Here is a 19,093-nt window from a genome sequence, read left to right as displayed (position 1 = left end):
ATAGGTGGGTCCGGACGTGCTACGTACAGTTATACATTTACTTGCTTTCCTCTTGTTGGTCTGATACAGGTCTGATCAAGCCTATTCTTTCTACCTCAGAAATACTTTTATTTTTATAATGTTTTGCAACAGCATATGGTTTTAAATTTGTATTTACATATTTTAAACAATGACAGTGTTTTGTTCACACGTTGACTTTGTAACTTCAATAAAAGTACGTTTTATATATCAGCAGTGTTTATACAATTTAAACACAATTTAAACACGTTTAAATGCACACTGCAATTGATAAATGATAGAGCGAGTAGAAAAGAGGTAGAGGAAGCAGAACTGAAAATAGTCACGTTTGGTGGATAAAAAGAACAGTGAGTGGTTCACACATTGTTTAGACCATTACATATGAAGAGTGCATTATTGTAAAAGAAACATTACCAAAATGATTTACATGTACAGTGCAACCAAGTTATTATAAAGGGATCAGCTATTTAAAGATAAGGTATCTACAAAAAAGTTCCAGCAATTTAGGTTAACTGCATTCACACCATGTGACCTAAAGCACGGGAAGTGAATATGTAAAATGAAGTAACAGTATACTTTGTTTAAATCTTTAATGTTGTTGTAAAAAATTCAAGCAATTAATAAAATAATTTAAAAAAAATCTCATAGAACCAGTATAACCATTCCCTTGAATGTAAATATTGAATACTTTAAATATTAAGCTAGCTATCTATCTGTCTGTCTGTCTGTCTATCTATCTATCTATCCTCTCACAAGAGTGGTTATGTCTAGCGTAGCATATATTTTTGTTACCTCACTCGAGTGAGTAACATGAGTGCGATAACATGCTTACCGGTACTAGTTTTGAATGTGTTTTTGTTTGCGTTCCAATCCAGTGCTGTGTGCTGCTGAAACTCAGGACGGAGCTGCGTGTCTGCAGTTCAAACAATACTGCCATCTATACATGTTTTATAACAACTTTAAGATATCTAAAATAATTTCTCATTTCGATTGTTGCTTTGATTTGTACTCCGATATCCTTGAACGAGTTTAGTCAAGAAATGCCAGTTACCTATCTGCCTGTCTTGCCTGTAGCCCTTTCATTAATATCGATAACGGTAGGAAACAACAGAGCGGATGTAAATTGACAGACTGAGCTCAAGGTTCTATCCAGTGCTTGAAATGGGGAAAAAAAAATGCCGGTACTCCAAGCCCTTTGATGGGATGTAGTGGATTGTAAGGCGTTACTATTACTGCTGTTCTTTTATCCATATTCCCAGTATCTTAATCATTTGCAGGAAATACAATGAAAATGTATGACATGTAATGAAAAACAAATTTAAAACTGAAACATAAAAATAAGTACTCATATATATTTATATCTATATACTGTATGTGTATCCTGTCTATCTCTATCTATCTATCATACATATCATACATGGGGTGATTAGAAAGAAAGTTTACCACATCAACTCACCATCTCTCTCTCTCTCTCTCTCTCTCTCATTAGATTAATCTGTGCACATTTTTAATAACGGTAACTGTCTTATAGCGGCTGTCCAGCATAATACTAAAAATAAATAAAATCAGTTCAATGGGAATTTGGTACCCGAGGATACTGTGGCTATGGACAAGCGATTGTTTAACATGCTGTCGTAGTCAGAAACCAGAGAAAGTGATTCCACATAATTACCTGTATTTGAGGAAGTGCCTTCATCGTGCCCCCTGAATGACAGTTCTTGTTTGTCAAGGTAAACAGAATAAATCAAGTGCTAATCAAGTGCTTAAGAACCTCACGATTTTTTCTTACTTGCTCAGTGTGATGTGTTGTATCGCTGCGCTTCTGCTCATTCAGTTAAACCATCAATCCGGTTTTGTCCAAAGGTTTTGAGTGTTCCAGTGGCTTGAAAGTGACTTTGGGAAAGCTCATGTTTTTGAGCTGACTTCGATAGACGAAGCGATCTTAGATTGCTGTAGCCAGTGCTGTTCCATACTGCCTTTTCTGTACTGAACAAAAAACAGTTCCAGCAGTATTATTTCATTAATTGACAGCTACAGGTAAGCCACAGATACCTTTTAATAATTTGAATGTTGAAAGTGGTGAGTATGTCCATTCCTGTGTCTGGATATTTGTCATATATACCTCACTTTTATCACTTCAGTTTTTCTGAGAAAGTTCTTCTTGAAAATTGTTTTGTAACCAAATCGACTGCAATGTCTCTGTCTTGCTTTATTTTTTAATTTGTAAAAAGCAATTCTAAATATTACTTCGAAGTTCTCAGTATAATTCTCAACAATAACTCTACAATACTAGCAATATCACGTGAAGTTCAGCTATTCTTGTATATTTATGTCCCGCCTGCTCAGTAATGAATTGACAGCTGCAAAACCAGGGCAGATCTTTGACTCTTTGTGAACAGACTGGCAGGTGGTGACATCAGACCCGGAAGAGATAGACACACAGATAACACTGGGGTAAATGAAAGCACTGCTTGTGCGGTTTAGTAATAAATAAATATATAAAATAAAAAGTTTGAACAAACAGAAAACTAATACAAAACGACACAGTGGCCAAAACAGACAGACATGGAGCAAACGAGTCGTGCTGGTGTAAAACCAGCACATGCACCAACTGTTATGATTTAATATATTTCTTTAACTTCCAATCCCGACTCTTGTTTCCGCCTTCAGTTTGAGCAGGCACAGTCTGAACGTGAAGTGATTGTCCAATCCCATGCCTAAATACAAATATACATTTTAAATAACCTGTGCTACATAACCCACACTCGATGCACCACTGCACACATACGTGAAATACTCACAGGGGCGGGGCACTCCGATACACTCTTCCATTGGTTAAACCTACCCAACTGTTTGTCCCGCCTCCACTTACTTGATATTTCTGAAATTATCTTTTTTTTTTTTAAAGGGAAATAAAACGTCATGAGTATTGTGATTTTTATTTATGTTTACCAGAGTATTTATACTTCTAAATAATGCAGAGAGATTGTGCTTCACTGATTAGTATTCAATTATACGATGAGTTAAAAACTGCAAAGTTCATTAGCAGCACCGAGCAGCACAACATAGATTCGCCAGACGCCTGCTTCACCCACCCTGTAGTGGCTGGCGCCTGCGTGAGCTCTACACAAATGTGACTTTTTACAGAGGGAGACACTTTTTACAGACACAGATATGCTTATGTAAGAATGCCCTCAAAATGATAAGTTTACCTTGATGTTGGAGTCTTGATTTAAAGTTGATATTTATGATAACTTGCGAAAGTTAGTAAACTGAGTGCAAAGGTTGTTGCCAGTTATTGCAAAAAATGCAGGCTTTTTAGTCTTCGAGGGAACGCTGGTCACAAGCACTGTACTTTTTAACTATTTAACAAAATATTTACATAATACTTAAACTGTTGCTATAAACATGCTTTGATTAATTTAATATAGTTATAATTAACTTCTACCTAGAGACATTTTTATTTACAATGAAGGGAAAACATGTACTGTGTCGTCCAAATGTTTATCATGTCAGCAAATTGTAGATGCATATGTATCCAGGGCAGGTCAAACGTCAGGAAAAACTCACAAATTGTGCATCCCTTCCTGCGATTTCATCGGGCAGTCTGTGATGCCTGCTCACAAACCCTTTTTTGCGGTGCAACCGCCTCTTGAGATGCGATGATCGCATCGGGCAGTGTGTGATGCCAACTCACAAACCCTTATTTGCGATGCGACCTCCTCTATTGAGATGCGATGATCGCATCGAGCAGTGTGTTCCGGGCTTTAATGGCATTGGTATTGGCATCGTTTACCACCACCTAGCTTTGTCTTTTTTTTTTTTTTTAATATTGGATATAGGGTGTGTGAAGTGAATGGTCTATTGTAATTGCTGCTTGTTATGATATATAATATATATTTTATATATAATATCATATATATATTATATAATATATATTATATATATATATAATATATATATTAACGTGCACCTAACATAGCGTTACAATGTTTCTCGTATTTCTGCGTCACTTGTACTTTGTCCAAACTAAATCCTTCAAGACCATAAGCCAACTAGTTTGTGTTCAGAATAGTCTCCTGCATACTACCGCCCCATTGATTTAATAATAATATCACAACAATCAGTACAAGTAGCATAGAGTGAAAGGCTGAATAAAAAAACAACTAGTGATAGTAAAAAGCAGTAAATGACAATTCCCTCATGATCTCAGTTGTACTTAATTATATTTGAAATGACAGGAGGGTGAAGTTCGTCCTGCAAGTGGTGAAACATCAGAAGAGGAGGGGAAGGCCTGGCCAAGTGACAGCAGCAGCTCCAGGTTGGTGGAGTTCTGATATACGCTCCTCATAGCTCATGGAACTCCGGGTCATATATATTGCTGCACTGGCCAAGATTATTAAAGGAGCATTAAAGGGATTATTATATGACTTGACGTTAAACACTTTCAACATTCAGTCACTGAGGTCAAATAACAGGGTGTGAACGGCAGGCTTTAAGGGTGATGTCAGGCCAATAAATGAAACCAAAATAAACAGCAACTGCAGGCGAAACTGAGATGCTGCGGCGATCAGTGTTTTGTTAACACAAATAAAAATGAAAGGTTAAACAAAACAAAAACACTTACACAAAACAAACGGCACTTTGGCCAAAACAGACATACACTAACAAACAAGGGACAAAGACTAAACACACAACAATTATTATCTTGAATTCTTAATTCTCCTGTCTCTGTCCCGTTCCTTCTCACTGAACATGTAACCCGAGTGAGTGAAACATTCACCCTTTTATGTAGCTGTACCGAGATTGGAACTATGTGAACTACTTTGCACTGCCCGTGCTTCCATACAAATACCTCTTCTTAATCTGCAAGTGAAGTGATTGTTCCAGCCTTGTTTCCAAATACAAATACACATTTTATAACACTGGTGCTACATAACCCCACATTATATCCCTTATACCAGTACATATACACCAACATTAATACGCTACACGCAACATACAACACATAAAATACAGACAGGGTGGGGGCACACTGTCATACAGGTATTTAAAGACTGATGTTATGCTGTTGTTCCTTTGAGAGGAGTGTGGGACTTCTCTCCATCGATTCTCATTAATTAACCATCTAATGTATCTATGCCTGTGACAACCAACCTTAAGACAAATGGCTGTCCTAGGCAATGTATCATTTGTTGAAAAATTGTGAAGGCATGGTCTCACAACAACACACACAATGCTCTTTGTTCTGCTGCCTGTAGCTCCATCCCTTTTGGAAACACGATTGGTATATATCAAATAGATTACTGCTGCAGCATTAGTTGTATTACATATCTAGTTTTCTTTGCTCATATGTAAGGTACAGCTTAATATGCCAAGTCTAAGCCATCTAACCTGTTTTTCAAGGCACTTATTCTTAGTTTTGTGTTTCAGTGACTACACAAGTGATTATTCTGACTGGACAGCAGACGCTGGCATCAACCTGCAACCACCAAAGAAAACTGTTCGACACAAAAAAAAGAAAAATGCAAGCAGTTCAGAGGAGGATGGGGAGAAGAAAAAAGAAAAATATAATAAAAAGGAGAGGAAGAAAGAAAAACAAGACAAAGATGGTGCATTACCAAAGAAAAAGAAGCCAAAGGAAAGAATGAAGGTAAACCCAATTTAAATAACCCAAGAGACAGTCTATATGCACCAAGTGAGTATGTAAATGCCACAGAAGTTTTAGATAGCACTGGCCTTCATGTAAAAATAAATACAAAAACCAAAACAAACAGGGAAACACAAATATTAAATCTACATCAAAATTGATAGTCAAAATTCCATCCCTTTTAGATTAATTATTGTTGTAATGTATTACAGAATAATGTTGGTTAATTCATTTTATTCTGTTTAACCAAGCTGCCAATAATTCTTAATTTTTGGGTATTTTGAGCCAGTATTGAGGTATTGTGTTCATTTAATAATGACAGTAATTTGTTAGTGATATGAATAAATGTAGTGTAAAAAATAACTTATTTGAGACGTTTCAATTTTATATTGAGGTTTGTCAACCAAACAAATCTATTACCGTGTATCACAAATATTGCACACTTTTGTGAATTTATTTTTCAGAGACTTCCAGTGGAAGAGTTCCAAGAGCAAGGTCTGACGCTAGAGGAATGGCTGCCTTCACCGTGGATCACAGACACTCTCCCTCGGAGATGCCCTTTCATACCACAGATGGGAGATGAGGTAGCACTTTAATTTTAAGTAAATGGCTCATTTAATGTGGTACAGGTGTAAGTTTGATAGCAGTAGTATTAAGTCTGCTGTTTTTAAATCATTAAAATAGACTCATCTAAGTGGCATTCGTTCACAGGAGATCAGGCCTGTATATTCCTGAAATATGTAAATAGCAACAGTTTTAGCTCACTTTAAAGCTATATACATCAATCAGAGATGCTGTTATATGAAAAAAAGAAATCACTCAATAATGATAACACTGATTTAGTGAAGGAAGTCAAATTGTGAAATTACGAGAGAGGACTGTAGTTGTCCAAGCGATGCACGTTTTATTTCTTCAGATAGTAACCTTTTAAAATGTTGCTTTCTAGGTGTACTATTTCCGACAGGGTCATGAAGCATATGTGGAAATGGCTAAGGTGAACAAGATTGTTGGTATAAACCCTAAAAAGCAGCCCTGGCACAAGATGGAGTTAAGGGTAAAGCACTTTTTAAAAACTAATTTTATGTACGTAACATTGCCGAGTTCAGAATTCTCTAGAGTGGAGAGTGTGTCATATATTGAGAAACATGGGAATTACAGATCTAAGGCCATTACAAAATATATTACGTAGGTATATTGTTGATTTGTGAGCAATTAATAATTTATTGACATTTTAGGGCACAGCCATGACCTCCAGTCCAGTAGGTCAATTAAACTGGTATTTCCCTACCAAGTACGAAACGTAACCATTACTTAATGGGTATTTAACCTAAAGACACTGATACCCTGAATAGGATATATTTATCAAAAGCTGCACGTTGTGCCTGTGATGCAGTCGTGCCCTTCCCTAAAGGCATAAAAGAATTGCCGACACACATTGTCATCATTTTCCCTTTCACCGACCTGAAAGTGGGAGAGAGATACCAACAGATAAGTGTAATTACTTCTATCTGCATATTCGCTTTTGTCATTACACTGTTAATGTGATTTATTGTTGCTTGCTTATAGTAATTACTACTTGCATGTATTGTGTGCTCAGCCGTGGTTTTTGTTAGTCCCACAGCTGCCTTGTGCCTCGTGCAAAGCCCTCGGCTCCGTCCCCCCGCCCCCCCTTACCTGAGATCCAACAACCTTCAGTTGGCTACCTGCATTGTCTCTCGGGCTGCTAGATTCGTTTTGAAGTTTAAAAAAAAATAATAACAATTGTGTTTTGTTAAGAAAATTATGTTAAATTAATGGTAGTCAAATTGTTACTGTTTTGTGTGAGAATTTGCTTCTTGTATTTTTCTGGTGTTTTTTTGTTTTTTGTTTTTTTTGTTTTTCACAGAAATATGAGAGTAGCTGCATTTGACCAAGATGTATGCTTCGCGCTAAGCAGCTTTGCCTGCAGTGTCTCGTTGCCACATTAGTTCTGCTTGCAAAATTATTGTGAAGACTGTTAGGGTGTAATCCCTATTGCGCACTAATGTACCAACCCGGAGCTACAGGCACCGAACTGGTACCAAACAGAAACTGTACATTTTTACTGTCAGTTGCTTGCTTTTTGCATAATGACTGGGTTTATCCCTGTGACACATGCAAGGGCAGCCTGCCTGTCTATTACCAAGCAGGTCTTGTTTACAGTCCAGTTGCTGTTTTTAGCAAGCTGAGGAAGCAACTGTACATTCTTACAGTACATTGCTTGCTGTTTGCATAATGACTGGGTTTTATCCCTGTGACATGCAAGGCCAGCCTGCCTGTGGACAAGCAGATACTCTTCCTGCCTGAGGCAGCAGCATGCAAAGGAGGCACTAGTAAACCACATTTTCTGCGAGTTTTATGTGCATTCTCCAAGTGTATGTTGGAGAAACGTTTCTCCTGTAGCACTACAGAGCACTCTGCATCCCATCACCCTCTCATAGAGAGGTGGCTTCATCCTCACCCCATGGCTCTGTGCCAAGGGAGAGCCACAGACCTGGTAATAGAGGACTCTGGGCAGCAGTATCCTACAGTCAAGTTTGCGTCATTCCATCTGGTTATGGCCCGCTACTGACTGGTGTTTACACCCCAGTCTGGTACAAAGCAATCCTTGACAGTCCTGTCTTTAGCAGCTGAGACAACAACTGTACATTACTTGCTGTTGCATATTGCCAGCAGCCTCAGGGACCAGCACAGCCAGCTGCGCCTGTGGCCAGACCACCTCCTGGTGCAGAGACAAGATCCTCAGGCCAAGCCATAAGGTGAGCAGTGGCCCTACCGGTTTGTTGCCTCAGTTCCAGGGCCCCTTCTCAGGGAGCCATCTGGAGTATTGGTGTCAGTGCACCATTGACATCTGGGTGCATACTACTGTTCAGACTGGCTACACACTGCAATTCAAGCACGGACCCCTTCCATTTCAGACCATGATTGCAACACTAGTCACGGACCCATAGGGTACCACTGTAGTATCTCAGGAGGTAGCAACTCTGCAGCAAAAACTGACACTTCATGTGGTCCCCTCCAGAATCGCTCACTGCCCATTAATTCAGGAGATCTTTATTCTAGGGTGCGTCTGTCAATGACGTTTGCAGTGCAGCGGTGTCTGCCATTACCCATGCCTTACTAGCTTCTACAGACTTAGGTAGTGGATCCACAGAACCCTGGATTTTGGAACTAAAGTATTAGAGTGGTTTCTGGTTCAACCCTTACAAATAGACAGAGGTGAGTTTCTCCCTCAATTTATCCCTAGCTACTAGTACTGGGGTTCCTAATGGTAATATGTAAGGTGATCTTGGGCTTAGCCTTGTAGCATTCCAGATGGTCTGCAATATTGCCTTGCGACAGCTTTGGTATTCATACATTTCGTACTTTATAGGGAACTTTAGGTTATCATAACCCTGGTTCCCTGAAATAGAAATGTAACCATTAACCTTCAAGGTCATTGCATCTATGATTGCAGCAGTCTTGAAGGAAAAATGATGTTTGTGTCTGTAGTCTTTTTATGCCCTTGGGGGTGGGCACGACTGCGTCACAGGCACCGCGTGCAGCTTTGATATATCTTATTCAGCGAATCGGGGTCTTTAGGCTAAATACCCATTAGGTAATGGTTCTATTTCAGGAAACCAGGGTTGTGATAATAACCGAATGATTTATCCCCAGTAGCTTGAACATGTTTTCAAATTCTGTTTATTTATTTTAGTAAATATAATAGGGAATACTTAAACATAAATGTCCTGATTTTTAGCACTAATCTTGAACTACCTTACCTAAAATAACATTTGGCTGCCCAAGATTAGGTTTAATCAGGGTCTGTGAAACCAGCCCAAAATTATACAGTGCTACCCCATTCTAACGCGACCTGTTACAGTGCAGAATCTGTTATAACATGGTAAGGTCATGGCTCCCATTTCCCCCGTAGTGCAATTTGACTTGCAAACGTTGGGTGAACGTTTCAGATATAGTATTAAGCATGGCAGACAGCACTTTCTCTAAATGGCTAAATGACAAAGAAAAACAAAAGTTTTCTTGATGAGATTGACTCCACAGAGGGCTGCGCTAAAGACAGTGAATTAGACTCTGCTTTATTCTCTTGGTTTCTGCAGGAATGTCAACAGGGAGGCAGGGACATGAAAGCATATAGGGGGTGCCCACATCAGCGCAGGCAGAGCCGAGTCAGACAAGCTGCTGTGTGAGAATGCAAGACTGTTGTTTAATACTTTAAACCATAATTTTAATATCATATCTAACATACTCCCCAGATTATTACACACTAAACATAAAAATATATATTTTCCATTAATCTGGATATGACATGTACTTCATAAACATGGTTTTTAATTAGGTTCAGGATTTATTTTAAAATAGGTTCAGTTTTGCATCTAGATGAGTTATACTATGTAGTGTATAATGCACTTTTTTGTCATACAGATTATCAAGGAATCAGTCAATCAGTATTTTATGTAGCACCTTTCATAGTGGACCACCATCTCAAAGCGCTTTACAAGATGGAGTAACAACAAGAAAATCCATAATGCTTTAAATACAGAGAAATGCATAATACATGATATGCAGTAAAAAAAAAAAAAAAAAAAGCATTATACATTAAATACAGTGTAAAGTGCATAATACATGACAGTAGCATAATACATGAAATAGTACATTAAATACAGTGGAAACTGCATAATACATGATAGTAGCATAATACATGAAATAGAGCATGGAAAGCAAGAGAGTACAGGTGGGTCTTGAGAGTTGATTTAACACGAGCGACGGTTGGAGTATCACGCACCAAAGCTGGGAGAGAGTTCCAAAGAGTCGGAGCCATGAATCTGAATGAGCGTTCTCTAAGTGTGGTGCACTTTTGCTTGGGGATAGCAAGCAGGCCAGAGTCGGAGGACCTCAGCTTGCAGGCAGGGACATAGGGGGTCAGCAGGTTGAGGAGGTACTCGGTACCTGTGTGATGAAGGGCATTGTAGGTGAGCAGGAGAGTTTTGAAAATAATCCTGAACTTTACAGGTAGCCAGTGCAGCTGGGCAAGATGGGGGGTGGTGTGATAATTTTTTTTTTTTTTTTTTTAACATCTGGTAAGGATCCTGGCAATGGCAATCTGGACTAGCTGCAGTCGGTGTATGGTGCGTGCCGGGAGACCCCCATATAGAGTTGCAGTAGTCAAGAGGAGACAAATGCATGACAAAGTATCTCCGCATCTGGGAGGGAAAGCTAGGGACGGACTTTGGAGATGTTTCGAGGATGGTAGAAGGAAGATTTGACCATGGAGGAGATGTGGGCATCAAATGAGAGGTTGCTGTCAAATACACCAAGGCTTCGTACTGTGAGGGAAGGAGTTCAGATTTGCTAGTGTTCAGCTGAAGAAAATTGGTAGACATCCAGGCCTCGATGTCTTGAATGCAAGTCGAGAGCCGGACCGTGGCAGATGGGCTTTCAGGGTTGAATGTTAAGTAGAGCTGGGTGTCGTCAGCATGGGAGTGAAACGTGAGGCTGTGTTGGCGGATGAGGTGACCCAAGGGGAGCATGTAGATATTGAAGAGAAGGGGCCCAGGACTAGATCCTTGTGGGACATCACAAGTAACTGGGTTTGCAACACCACTGCATCCAGCATAGAAAACAAACTGCATGCATCCGGATAGGTAAGAGGACATTCAGGAGAGAAACGTTCCAGAGCCAGCATACTTCTGAAGGCGGTCAACAAGAATGCCATGATCTCTGGTGTCAAAAGCAGCTTTTCGGTCAAGGAGGAAAAGCACAGAGGGAGCACCAGCATCAGCATTGAGCAGGCGATCATGCACAATCCGGAGCAGAGCAGTTTCAGTACTGTGATGTGGCCGGAAACCAGACTGTAGAGATTCAAGCAAATTGTTGTCCATGAGGTGAAACAGGTGGCAGTTGTTAAATATGAAACTTGCTTAAATACATGCAGTGTGCCTATGTTTGTATGTGTGGATTTAATAAAAAGCTCTTGGATTGTTTTCACATGTGTTTGTCAGATATTTGAAAGATGATATTTTATATAATCTCTCTTTTTTATATATATATATATATATATATTATATATATAAGATATATATATATATATATATATAGACATATATATACATATATATATATATGTGTGTGTATATATATATATCGATATATATATATATGCTTGTGTGTGTGTTTGTTTTTATCAAAAAAAAAAAAAAAAAAAAGCTTCTCATTTAGTAACCCCTTTATCATATTCAGCATGCAACGAAACCATGGTTACCAACATTCTAATTGAAATAATGTTTGGTCTATACTTTTGTATCGATAAAGGTCCTACACAAATTTTAAAATTCTCAAATATACCATAGAAAATGGAGCACATACTGTAAAATGGTATTACACAGACTTTTATAGCATACATTTACGAGTAAAAATAATATGCACAGAAAAAAACTTTAGATAGTTGAACAGAACTAACTTGCACGTATTCAGAATTTGAGCTTCACCCCTCTCCTGCTTCAGCACAGCCGTTGGTCAGGTTATTGTGCACAGCATTCATTAAGTGTTTTCCTCTTGTGCCTCATTTTCAAATCAAACTAGTAACTGTCACTGTATAGTTATAGCAAAAGCCTACCTACACCTTAACCCACCAATTTCAAAGTAGTCGCTTTGAATGACAGGCGCTGTAGCTGGCAAATGAAAGTGCACATTCAGTACAGGTCTTGATGATTGACAGTCATTTAAATGAATGAGAGCATTCTAGCACTGCTTCAGTCAACGAGATCTGTTAGAACAGGGTGAAATGACGACAGTGAAACTACAGTAGCCTATTAAGGGAGCACTGAGTTGACTGACATTGACATCTAGCCATTCAGAGTGGAATGGAGACAGGACAGACAGCAAGTATAAAAACTACACAAACTAGAGATGATTTCTAAATTATTGTTTTTGGTAAGAAAATAAATAAAAAGCTGCGAGTGGTTTTACCAACGTTTATCCTATATAAATTGATTTCAGTCAAACGCATATTTTTGGGGAATTCGATATTTAACAAGCTTTACTGATTAAAGTTGAAAAGTAGCAAGCCTACTTGTAATTTACAGCCTCAAATGGCCAACTAATAGCTGGTATGATCCTCCAACAAGACAGCCTGGTAAATGTGTGCCTACAAAAGTTGCGCATCTCTCAAGTATAATACTGCTAATTATTATGTATAAGCTATATAGGGAGTAGAATCAATCAAAAATCTATAAGCTGTCTTAGCTGCGATGGGTTAAATGTTGGTATTAAAACAACAATTCACAATGACATCCAATCGCTTGCTATTAAAATAAATAAATAAAAATTCAAGGTGTTGCTGAAAGTGGACTTTGTGGCTTCTCTAATGCGGTGCCATGCAAGGTGTGTCGTTTTAATGTGGAATAAAAACACAATAATTCAAGCATTGGAGAACCTGCATTAGGTAACATGGGTCCTTTTTTTAAAGGCAGCTTCAAAGTTACACTTATACAGTATGCTTGTAGAGTCACATTTCAAAAACAATAGCACAACATATAAATGAAATATAAAATGGGCATTATACCCTACCAAAATACACCAAACCCAGCTATAGACTAATACAAGTGTAAGCACACAACTTAAGAAATAAATAAATAAATACGAACACTGCTTACAATATATTTTACATAGAGAATTGGTTTGTTGTTCTTAACAGGAGCAAGAGCTGATGAAGATTGTTGGAATCAAATATGAAGTGGGACTGCCCACACTGTGCTGTCTCAAGCTGGCTTTCCTTGACCCTGATACTGGTAAACTGACAGGAGGATCCTTCTCCATGAAGTAAGTAGAATTTAAAGAATAAGACCCTAGAACTATTCTGGGACTACTTTCCATTCCCTAAAGTAATGCCTAAGTTTACTGCAAATCTGGGTCTGTGAAACCATCCGGAAGTTATTTGTTGGCATAGTGCTCTCCAGTTAATTGTGTAGCACGAGCTACTACTAAATAATTGAAGCGTGACAGGAGTAATAATAGCCTTTGTACAAATAAGTAGATTTGGGTTAAAAAGGACTAATTGTACTATAGCTAGTACATTTAATTAATGAAAACTGAGATTAGTTAGTATATTGTGTGTATCTTCGTGTGTGTATTAATTGGTTTAAATGCATTATTTTTTTTTTTTAAACATCCTTAGGTACCATGATATGCCAGATGTAATTGATTTCCTAGTTCTTAGGCAACAGTTTGAAAATGCAAGGACAAGGCAGTGGAGAATAGGTAGGTGCCTTAACTATCGTATTATATTGGCATTTTTTTGTGAGATTTATTTTCTAGATGTAATGGAAGAGCACATACAGATCTATATATGCCACAAAAGTTTACACATCTGTAAAACTAGGGGATAAATTGAGGTCTGTGTTTTTTATGCCGGTGGCTTTCTATATCTGAACCTCTTGAGGGGAAATGTGTGTTGCTGACATAGTTGAACTTTAATTCTCCATGTAATGCATGAATGAATAAATTAATTAATGTATTTATTTATGTATTTGTCAAGTAATTGATGTAATTTGCCTGGCATTCAGGTCACTGTGCAGTTTTAAGACCACTAAAATCTGAATACAATTTTCAAATGAATGGTAATCCACTTAAAACAGTGTAATAATTAGCACTGCATTTTGTAAATAGAGCAGTTGACAGCCTGAGAGATGTGCATATCCGGTTGAACATTATTTATCTATCTCCATCCTTATGTCATACTTGCATATATCTAGAGAAACACGTTTTCAGTTGCGATGAAACTTAATTTTATCACAACTGAATACGTCTGGGTTAAACTTTTCACGTGTGCATATAGTGTAAGGCATGGTGATTTACTTTATCGTGATACAGATTGACCCAGTTTTGTATTCAAAGATGTGGTTGTATGTCACCAGTGATGTCATACTATTTGAATCTGATGATTTCTTTCATTAACACAGGAATAATGTACCACTGGAAGAATAGTAATAACAAGAGACTTACCACAACAGTTCCCAAAATTGGTAGACTGTATAAAAGGAACTTGAAACAATTTTCTTTGTAATTCAATATGCTGGCCAAACTTTACTCTAGAGCAGGGAACTTAATAGCATAATGCATAATTAATGTAAAATGGTATTTGGTAGTTTTATTAAAGAACTAAAGTCTGCCACAGCTTCCAGTGAAATTTTGTTAGTCAGTGGAGTTAAGTGGTGAGTCAGAAAGGGGCACAACACAGCAAGTTAACCTTGAATATTAACATTTATGACTTTGTATTAAAAGCCATTTGAGATCAAGACCAAGGTACATAAATCACATATTGTTGTAAACCTCAGTATGCAGTAATTGTTGTTTGACAGCTTTGGAAATGGATTGAAATATTTGGCTTTGGGTTGTGTAACAATGTAAATTGTGTAAATATAAATTGTACTTTGGGTGAGAAGCCAACAGGGCTGTGGTTTGTGTCTCCCTGCCCCCTTTATTAAATGATCAGAATTCTGAAAATATTTACCATTACCATGCTCCTACAAATCATGTCACAGGAAACCCTGCCTCATTTGGGTTCCCATAGTTTCCACATGGCTACAATAAAACTTTTGATTTATGTGAACCTGGGTTTTGTTTTTGACGCTAACAGTGTCTTTCATCAACATGTAGGTGATCGCTTTCGTTCTGTGATTGATGACGCCTGGTGGTTTGGAACCATTGAAAGCCGGGAGCCATTTCAAGCTCAGTATCCTGATAGCTCATTCCAGTGTTACAATGTCTGGTGAGAAGCAGTACATTTATTCATTTCGATACATTGTGTTTTAGGTGAAGACAGCACATTTCTTTGTAGTAAGAATAATTCCTAATGTTTGTTTGTTTTGTTTTTATCTTTTATTTATTTATTTATTTCAGTAGTAGCAAGTTATCATCCAATTCTGAAGTGGATACTGCAGTTGTCGCTGGTTGATCCATGCTGGCACTGACTCCCAAATTTGCATTCAATTATGATAGATGGTTTGTTTTGCCATTTGTTTGCAACAGTCTGGATAATGACGGTTCTCTGATCTAAATATTATTCCCTCATTGGTTACAGAAAATAAGTGTTTTATGGAAAAATAAGATGGTTTAGTAAGGGCAACATTTTAATTAATAAATTATGTTATTTGTTGATAGTTTGGGTTAATGAATACGCCAGCTATTTACATGTTATTATATTTAAGACCAATATTGCTATAATCAAAAATATTAGAAGGAATGCAGTACTGAGAAATGTCTGTAGCCAAGTCTTTTTGTTAATTAGGCAACATTTGTTGGTGTATGCCATTCAGATATTTCATGTTTGACATGTTGTGAAAGTCAGTTTTTTTTTCAAAATTTGGGTATTGAATGTCTTTGCTCTTTTATGTCAATATTATGCCTTAACTGGCACGCTATTGACATTTATTGTGGGATTTCTATTCTAGGGATATAATAGAATAGCCCGTATAGATCTACATATGCCTCACACGTTTACAGTTATCTTCGCTAGGGGATAGATTGAGGTATCTATGGAGGTGGCTTTTTGTCTGTCTGAACCTTTTGAGGGGATATGTGTGTGTGTGTAATAGGAGTGTGGGAATCCACTGCGAGAGATTGGAGAGACAGGGGTAATGTCTTTGAAATGCTGTACTGCTGCCCAAGTTTATTAACAGTCATTTAGATTTAAGTTAGTCCTTTTGTAATCTTCCCTGCTAATATATGATTTCCATATTGCATACAGCTATGGCCAAAAGTTTTGCATTATCTACAATTTTAGGATTGAGACATAATTGAAACAAAAAACAAACTATATGAACATAATTTAGATAATTAAACGATAATTGTAGTACAGTATTTCATGTTAGATTTTGAAATGTCACATTTTTTCAGTTTATAAAATTAGTTAATTCTATAGCGTGATGTAAAACTTTTGGCCATAGGTGTATGTTGGAAGAAAATCAATTCCTTCTAGCTTATGAGACAGTCAGGTGGACACTGTGTTACTATTTACATAATATCGATTGTACAAAAAACTAATAAATGTTAATGGCAAAATATAATGTCAGCGATTTTTCTTTTTTTGTTTTTCTTTTTTCAGTTTCGGTGCTAGTATCATTCTTTCACATATGTGCATAGTTTGATCAGACAGAACTGCAGATATCTGTTTGAATTTTTAAATCTTTTTTTTTAATTTCTGTTCTATAATTTGATATATATATGGGGTGTGTGTGTGTGTATATGTATGCAATTGTTTACATTTTAAAGGGGAACCATTAAACATTTTTTATATTTTTCAACCTTTTAGCTGGGATAATGGTGATACAGAAAAGATGAGTCCATGGGATATGGAAATCATTCCCAATGATGGTATGTAGCTTGTTAAACTCCAGTCGAAAAATTGTATATTTGAAATGTCTGCTTTTTATACGTACAGTCAGCACTCACATATCCGACCCTATAATATTTTGACTTCAGCAACGGTTAAACGCGTGCAACGCATATCTGATTATTTCATTTTGGCATGTTCCAACCCATGTCCGTTTTTTCAAGAAACACAAAAACGATACAATGTCAGAAATACATAGCTGAAAGGACTGTGTTTTTATAATAAGTAGGCTTCCATTATATATACTGTAGTTGGTTTTGTTGGTACAGTACTATATTTTCAGCAAAAGTATTTTAATTCAGAATGATAGGATTCTGAATGTCATTTGCCAAAAGATGACTGCAGACTGTAATACAGTACATACTTTTAAATTTGTACATATTGTAGCAGTATGTAAAATTCCCCATTAATGACCCAACAGCAAAATTAAATCATAATGTTACCCATGAACAGAACTGCTAAAAGGCAATGCAATTTAGCAAAAGATTAAAAAAAAAAACAAAAAAAAAACACCAGTTTCCAGAATTAAAACAGTATTCAAAATTGCAGAATAAGGCCCTAATGTCACAGTTCACTTGCAAATGAAAATGCACAAAAACAACTAAAGATCACAGATTAAAAATTAGTAGATCGAGCCAGGGGGAATAAGTAGATCGGATATATTAACAAAAGGTAAATAATTTTAAATGGATTTTGTAAGTATACATTTACATAAATAAGTAAATCGAACATATTTGACAGTATAACGATAGATAAGAGAATGTTGTAATACACATTAACAATAAATACATCATTTAAAATGAAGTTTGTAAGTGTAATTTGTATGTCTGTTTAACAAACGGTATTGCAACTCAAAGTTTTTTCTAATTTAGCTGTCATGTTGAGTTCTTCTAGTCTTTTATTTTTCTTTAAAACTGTCGGCCCAAATGTTGAGTGGAGCAAATGTTTCTTCATCCCTGTTGCAATCTGACTCATGATGTGTCTCAATCAACACAGATATGGCTAAATAAAATAAACAGCAGTGTTCCTCGCGGAAGTGAAAGCGTCATGCAGGCGTGGCTGTTTGCTATTTCGTTGGCTTACGAACAGCCGTGTGCATTTTGCCTTGCTCAATCTGGGTCTAAGTGTATGGACCCACATCCTGAGGTGGGTTGCTTGGATGTAGTTTCACACTACGCGGGATTGTGACAAGGGTAGCCAGAACCCTGGTTGGGACCCAGGTAGGAGTGTTATTGTGAAAAGAGCTTAAGACAAGTCCTCAAAATGACCACAATATAGCCTATGCACTAATAGCCTACATTCAATAGAAGAAATGTTATTGCAGCATGCAGAACTAGGTAGAATTTTCTAATGTCTAATAACAAAATATTTTTAAAACACAAAATAAAACATGATTTAACATGTTTAACCCTTTGCGGTCCATTTATTCAGCGCCTGTCAGGCACGTCAGGTCTTTTTTCTGAGTAAAACCGGTTAAAGGGCATTGCAATGCTAAACGCCCCACCCAGTGTTTGCTGTATTTTTCACATACGTCTTTATAGACATGCATACTGATAAATTGTCTCCTGATCACTCGTTTTATCACCAAACTCCTCAATAATGTGATCCAAGTCATTATTTTATTACTATAACATCTCAAAAAGCTCTGCAAATGTCCGTGATATTCTTTGAGCGCTGGATGCGGAAGCAGCTACCTCCTTTGTTTATGTCTACATATCTCTGCTGCCACGGACTGAAGAGCTTCATTTATAGTTAGCTTGTCTAATATGGCCGGACTACACTTCTGCATTACCTGAATCCTAAAGGTGCACATCTACAATTAAGTTACATTAAATGTATTAGTCTAACGCTAAACCTACATTTAATATGTTGAAGATTTATGTATTGCTTAAGTGACATTTTACACGCTTTTATTTTATAGAAAGCGAAAGTTACTGTATTCTGCTGTATTTGAGTGTTTTTCCGAAAATAACACTTTCAGGAAATCATAAAAAAACACCCCAGAACTGTTTTTT

The 19,093-nt window shown here is 37.2% G+C and overlaps 1 protein-coding gene across 1 annotated transcript in view; it reads left to right on the top strand.

The window, feature by feature from the left end:
* The window catches only part of LOC121315852 (PH-interacting protein-like), a 100,140-nt gene that overhangs the window by 46,283 nt on the left and 34,764 nt on the right, over positions 1 to 19,093 (top strand). Inside the window, exons 22-29 of the mRNA XM_041250349.1 lie at positions 4,260 to 4,339; positions 5,452 to 5,671; positions 6,133 to 6,252; positions 6,615 to 6,722; positions 13,383 to 13,507; positions 13,863 to 13,945; positions 15,344 to 15,455; positions 16,998 to 17,059. Coding sequence (XP_041106283.1) covers positions 4,260 to 4,339; positions 5,452 to 5,671; positions 6,133 to 6,252; positions 6,615 to 6,722; positions 13,383 to 13,507; positions 13,863 to 13,945; positions 15,344 to 15,455; positions 16,998 to 17,059 — 910 coding nt within the window. The remainder of the gene's footprint in view (positions 1 to 4,259; positions 4,340 to 5,451; positions 5,672 to 6,132; positions 6,253 to 6,614; positions 6,723 to 13,382; positions 13,508 to 13,862; positions 13,946 to 15,343; positions 15,456 to 16,997; positions 17,060 to 19,093) is intronic.

This window comes from Polyodon spathula, chromosome 5 (genome assembly GCF_017654505.1).
Source record: "Polyodon spathula isolate WHYD16114869_AA chromosome 5, ASM1765450v1, whole genome shotgun sequence".
NCBI lineage: Eukaryota > Metazoa > Chordata > Actinopteri > Acipenseriformes > Polyodontidae > Polyodon > Polyodon spathula.
This window is presented reverse-complemented; position numbering and strand designations above follow the sequence as displayed.